Source organism: Echinops telfairi, unplaced genomic scaffold, assembly GCF_000313985.2.
Source record: "Echinops telfairi isolate 266 unplaced genomic scaffold, ASM31398v2 ScPeMD7_7412;HRSCAF=8450, whole genome shotgun sequence".
Lineage (NCBI taxonomy): Eukaryota > Metazoa > Chordata > Mammalia > Afrosoricida > Tenrecidae > Echinops > Echinops telfairi.
Genome location: NW_022111312.1, coordinates 18803694 through 18808735, shown reverse-complemented (window position 1 = coordinate 18808735; position 5042 = coordinate 18803694). Strand labels below are relative to the sequence as shown.

General features: G+C 42.7%; 1 protein-coding gene across 3 annotated transcripts in view; it reads left to right on the top strand.

Moving 5' to 3' along the window:
- Positions 1-4667, top strand: part of GOLGA3 (golgin A3) — a 44449-nt gene extending 39782 nt beyond the window's left edge. For all 3 annotated transcript variants that reach the window (XM_045296753.1, XM_045296752.1, XM_004709758.2), the window contains 2 exons: positions 284-447; positions 1007-4667. In XM_045296753.1, coding sequence (XP_045152688.1) covers positions 284-447; positions 1007-1211 — 369 coding nt within the window. In that variant the 3' untranslated portion in view covers positions 1212-4667. The remainder of the gene's footprint in view (positions 1-283; positions 448-1006) is intronic.
- The last annotated feature ends 375 nt before the right edge of the window (positions 4668-5042 follow it).

Here is a 5042-nt window from a genome sequence, read left to right as displayed (position 1 = left end):
GAATTTTGGGAATGATGAGGGCAACAAATGTATAGATGTGCTTTACACAATTGATCTATGTATTGTGATGAATTGTATGAGCCCCAATTAAAAAAATAAAATAAATAAAATAAAAAAATAAAAGAACAACAACAACAAAAAAAATAGGCAGGACCTCCCCCTTGAGTTGAGGTAAGCGCCATGGGGGAAAAAACCCCAAATCCATGTGTTGTGATGTAGCCAACAGCTACAGGGTGGTCAGAGGGCCTTCAAATGGAAAAGCTAATGACGTACTTTCAAACAGAGGAAGGAGCTGAAGGGTGAAGCCAGCTCCTCCAGCCCCGTGACACCAGTGAAGATTCCTGACTGCCCAGTGCCCGCCTCCCTGCTCGAGGAGCTGCTCCGACCCTCACCTGCTGTGAGCAAGGAACCACTGAAGAGCCTGAACAGCTGCCTCCAGCAACTGAAGTATGCACCTGGTGGTCCCTTGTGTGTGGTCTTTACAAGCGAAGTTGCGCAGTGACTTGAGAGCTTGAGCAGGTCTCCATTTAGGACTGGTTGATTACTCTTCCACACAGCAGCCCCGGCCTCCAAGTCCAGGTTCAATCATCCGTGAGGTGGTGGCTCTACCCTGGGCAGTGGAGCCTTCTCTGTGGGGAGGTAAGGGGATGGAGTAATACATGATACTAACCTGTAGCAGGGCTTCCTCTCGGTAGTGGCTTGGTCAGTCACACACTCTTACCTGTCCATCCATCCTTCCTTTCCATTGTCACAACCCCATTCCTACTGGAAGTCTACATGTGCCTAATCCACATGTGCATAAGAGGGAGCAGTTCTGGAAGAACTTCTTAAGCTCAGGGACCGCTACCTGCTTGATTTTCCTGTCCGACCCTGAAAGGTTCACAAAGGCTAGGGAGCAAGCTGCCCTCTACTCTGAGTCGGCTGCGGGTGAATGAATTCAGCGTCTTTTCAGGCAGCTGTGGGCATTTGTGCTTTTGTCTGATGGAGTATTCTGTGTCCTCCCCAGGCAGGAGATGGACAGCTTGCAGCGCCAGATGGAAGAGCACACCATCACTGTGCACGAGTCACTCTGCTCGTGGACTCAGGCTGAAGGCCACCTTGGGGACCTGGTCGGCCCCAGTCCTGCCCCCCCTGAAGATCATGCCAACCCCAGGGGTGACACAGAGAAACACCATTCAAGCAATGCATCCACGGAAGTGTTGCAACTGTGACCCTAAAGATTCCCCCACTTTCTGAGCAGGTTGTTGTAGCTATGGAAAGGAAGATTCTTTTATCATTACTGATCTTATAGTGACTGGCTGCTTTTCTGTGAGATGAAACTTTGGGTTTTGCTGTTGCCTTTAACAAGAAGAATAACAAGAGCCAAGTTTCAAAGCGAGTCATTTGTAGATCACAATTAGCACTTCTCCAGACGTGACTACATTGTAAAAACCCAGTTTATTTATAAGTGGAAAATTTTCAGTATGTCTGAAGGCCGATTTGCAGAATGTGATATTTTCTGAGTGATGGTAGATGCTGCTCTGAAGGTCACACTGTCCAGCCTGTCACTCTTGGGAACATTTCAGGAGGTTCCTGGACAAATGATGCTACGCTTCACTTTCCTGTTTGATTCCGCAAGAGCTTTACTTTCCTGCAGAAATGAAACTATTTTGCCCCTTTGGTTTTTAATTTTATTTTGTCTTGCTTGCAAATAGCCAGCCCATCATAGGATGTATATATAAAAACAGAAAATCGTTACTCAATCTTTAAAAATATATATATATATATGCTTATATAATTTGAGAAGAACCTGAATTGAATTGTCTTTTTATTCATTGCCTTTTGAAAATTTGCCGTCAGGAAATTATGTACATGTAGGATTTAGGGACATAAGTCAGAAAACTATATTTTAAGAAATATAATTATTTTACTTACTATATCTTCTAAAACCAAATATCCTTGCACAAAAAGGGTTCTTTGTTCCAGTTTCTGTTTATTTTGTAGAGTCTCTTCCTCCGCTGCCTGTTCCATCCTTCCAAAAGTACACAAGCTCTCTATGATCTGTTGGCCACACCTTTGCCCTCCCGCCAGTGAGGAGCTGGCCTGCATCTCTCTTAGACTTGATGGCCACCTAGGGGCAGTGAAGTTCTCGAACGCTGCCCTGAAATCTGAGGAGAGTGGAGACAGAAAAGGTCGGCACAGGAAGAAAGGAAAGCAGAGGAGGAAACAGCAGCCCAGAGCAGAGGGAAGAGTGAGAGCTACAGGGGCTCCCTGTGGCTTAGGTCCGCCTGTGTGCTGCCTGATTCTTTCCCCAGCTGTAGATTGTTGGGCAAGACACCGCGGCTTTCTCCTCCTCCTCACACTTCCTGCGCCCAAAGTGAAGATGTTTGCTAGGGGCTGATCTCATTAGCTAAGGGAGCACTGAGTGCTGATTTGGTTACACTGATCAAAATGGTTAGCAACCCCTTTCATTGCTTGTTTGGATGGTGGGGGTGATGTCTGCGAGGAATCAGCACCCTGAACATAAGTGCTGTGGCCTCCCGACAAGTCCCCTGAAGAGAATGCCTTACTTTAAAATGAGGTCACCTGAAGTGCATACCATTTTATTTGCATACACTTTTTTCCTAATATTTCAACACTGTAGAAACTGTGGTGAGACTTGAAATTTCATAATGTTTTCCCCTCGACTAAGGAAGTCTAAGATAATATTTATAGTTATAAATTAGGGATATGAGAGAATGGGGCTAGGCGGCTTCTCTTCAGATTGACTGGTCTGAAAGTGAAGTGTTACTGATCAGTCCAGATATGCTCATGTTGATTTATTAATATGCCTACTTTGTGGAGAAAACAGGATGGTATTTTTAAGCTCTTGTAATCTTGTGATTGTTCTCTTGTAATATGTTGTTAGTTAATTGAAAGGGTTAAGTACCATTAGCTACAAAGGTGTTTAGTATTTAAAAAAAATTCCTTAGTAAGTATTGGAATTTCTAAAATATGTATATCATTTGTACAGAATTGATCTCAAAATAATACTTGAAAATTTCACTACAAATATACTGTACTCTTTATCTTAAGTTATAAATCATTTTTGGATAAATGTTTTTGTACCATTAGAGGAGAAAAATAGTAATGTCCATTTATTTATTTTGGCTCTCATCCTTTGTTTTAATTTCCAAAAGAAATAACACTTAGACTTGTTCTACCGCAGAGCTGCTTTCTCCTATTTGCTGGTAGAAGGTCTTCGTGTGTATCACGCTCCATGTGTACTTTTCTCTGAGGAAAGGATGAACTAATTCTAAATTGGTTCGTCGAGTGAAAGCCCATCTCAGTTCCTCGTTCCTTTTTCCTTTGGTTCAAGCATGCGTGCACCTGTGTGTGCCCACACATAGATGCCCTTAGAAACAGCACCACTTCTTTGTGTTCTGTGTTTGTGCCAGTTTCATTGTATGTTCCCATCTTCTGGCCCAGGAAATGCCCGGCCTCTGTGTCTGAACTCTGTCACTGACGTTAGGCACTGACTGTTCCTCCCGCCCGTTGTGTGTTAGTTCCTGCTATTTTATTGGCTAGCGTGGGGTTCCAGATGGAGGGCTCTTGAGTTAAAGCCGACACTACCTTGAAGCTTCCTTGATAAGTCACCTTAAAGAAAACAAAATGTGCGTGCTCTTTGACTTGTTGTGGGACTCTTCTAGTACTTCTGCTGCTCCAACCTAGAGTCTCATTCATTCACTGAAGCTTAAAATCTTGTTCTTGTTGTTGTGGGCAGACTCCACCTTATTAGGTTCTGTAACTAAGGGTCATGTGACCAGATGAAAACAGACATTTCATGAACCATCTGTTGTGTCAGGGAAAACGATCGTTAAAGCTGAAGTATTACTTTATAAAGACAAGTTCCCACTGTTTCAGTGCTCATGTTAAATATATACCCACGGGATTGAGTATCCTCGGTATAAGTAGTGATGGGTTGGACATGTCCTGATCTTACATGCCTTTCTTGATTTCCAGAAAAAATAATTGCACCATGCTTATCGTTGACTTTTACACGTACACATCATAGAGATGTTATGGATCTTATAGATTCAACTTTGGAAGTTCGTGACAGGCCATGTTTTTCTTAGCTTGTTGACTCTAGTTAGTACAGATTACAGTCCAGGTAGTGGAACTGGTCCCCTGAAGAAGGTCTGTGGCACAGGTAAACTAGTGCTGCCTTGGAAAGCGTTTCATGTTGCTCGCTATGCTGTCTACTTAAGAACTTAGCTCTTCTTCTTAGAGCGGTATTGCAGAATCCGGGCCTGCAGGCCTCATGACATATATTCCTAGTTCCGTGAGCATTTTTTAAAATAAAAAGTAAATGCCTCTGTGGTGTGAGTAGTGATAGTATGTGGAGACACGTGGGCCTCTTTCAAACTGCAAGTGCCAAGCAAGTCTCATCCTATGTTTGTTTGTTTGGGGTTATATGATCCTTGAGGGGTATATGTTTTAGGGAGAGTCTAAGAGACTCTGGTTTTGAGTCATTAGTTCATTTTTATGAAACATTTACTCATAAAAGGGAGTCCTGCAGTTTGGGACCTTCTAGGGTAAAGGTGGCACCATGTATAATTGTAACTTTAAAAAGCATGTTGATTTTTTAAAATTTTGAGCGTGCTTGGGAATTCCTTAAAATTTGTGCAATAAACTATTTTTGGTAAAGATTTTCATATTTCATTGAGGGCTTCATTTTAATATTTAAGTATATTTTGTCATATTTGGGAGGTTTTTTTTAATCTCATATCAAGTACTCTGTTCCGATGCCTTGTTTTCAAGAATTTTACTGTTTTGCGCAAGCTTCAGACAGGTTGTGAAACCTAACGTGATTATAACTAGAGTACAAGAGTGGCAGCAATTTACCCTATTTCTCCGCTCTCTAGCCCACGTCACTTGCTGACACACGTAGGTACAAGAGGAGGGGAGAGTCATAGGAACAGCAAAATGTACTTCTAAGGGAACCAAGAGTCAAAAATGATGGCTTTTTTTAGGGCTATCAACTTGTGCACCTGGGATGTCTCCCACGCCACAGCTTTAGAGCC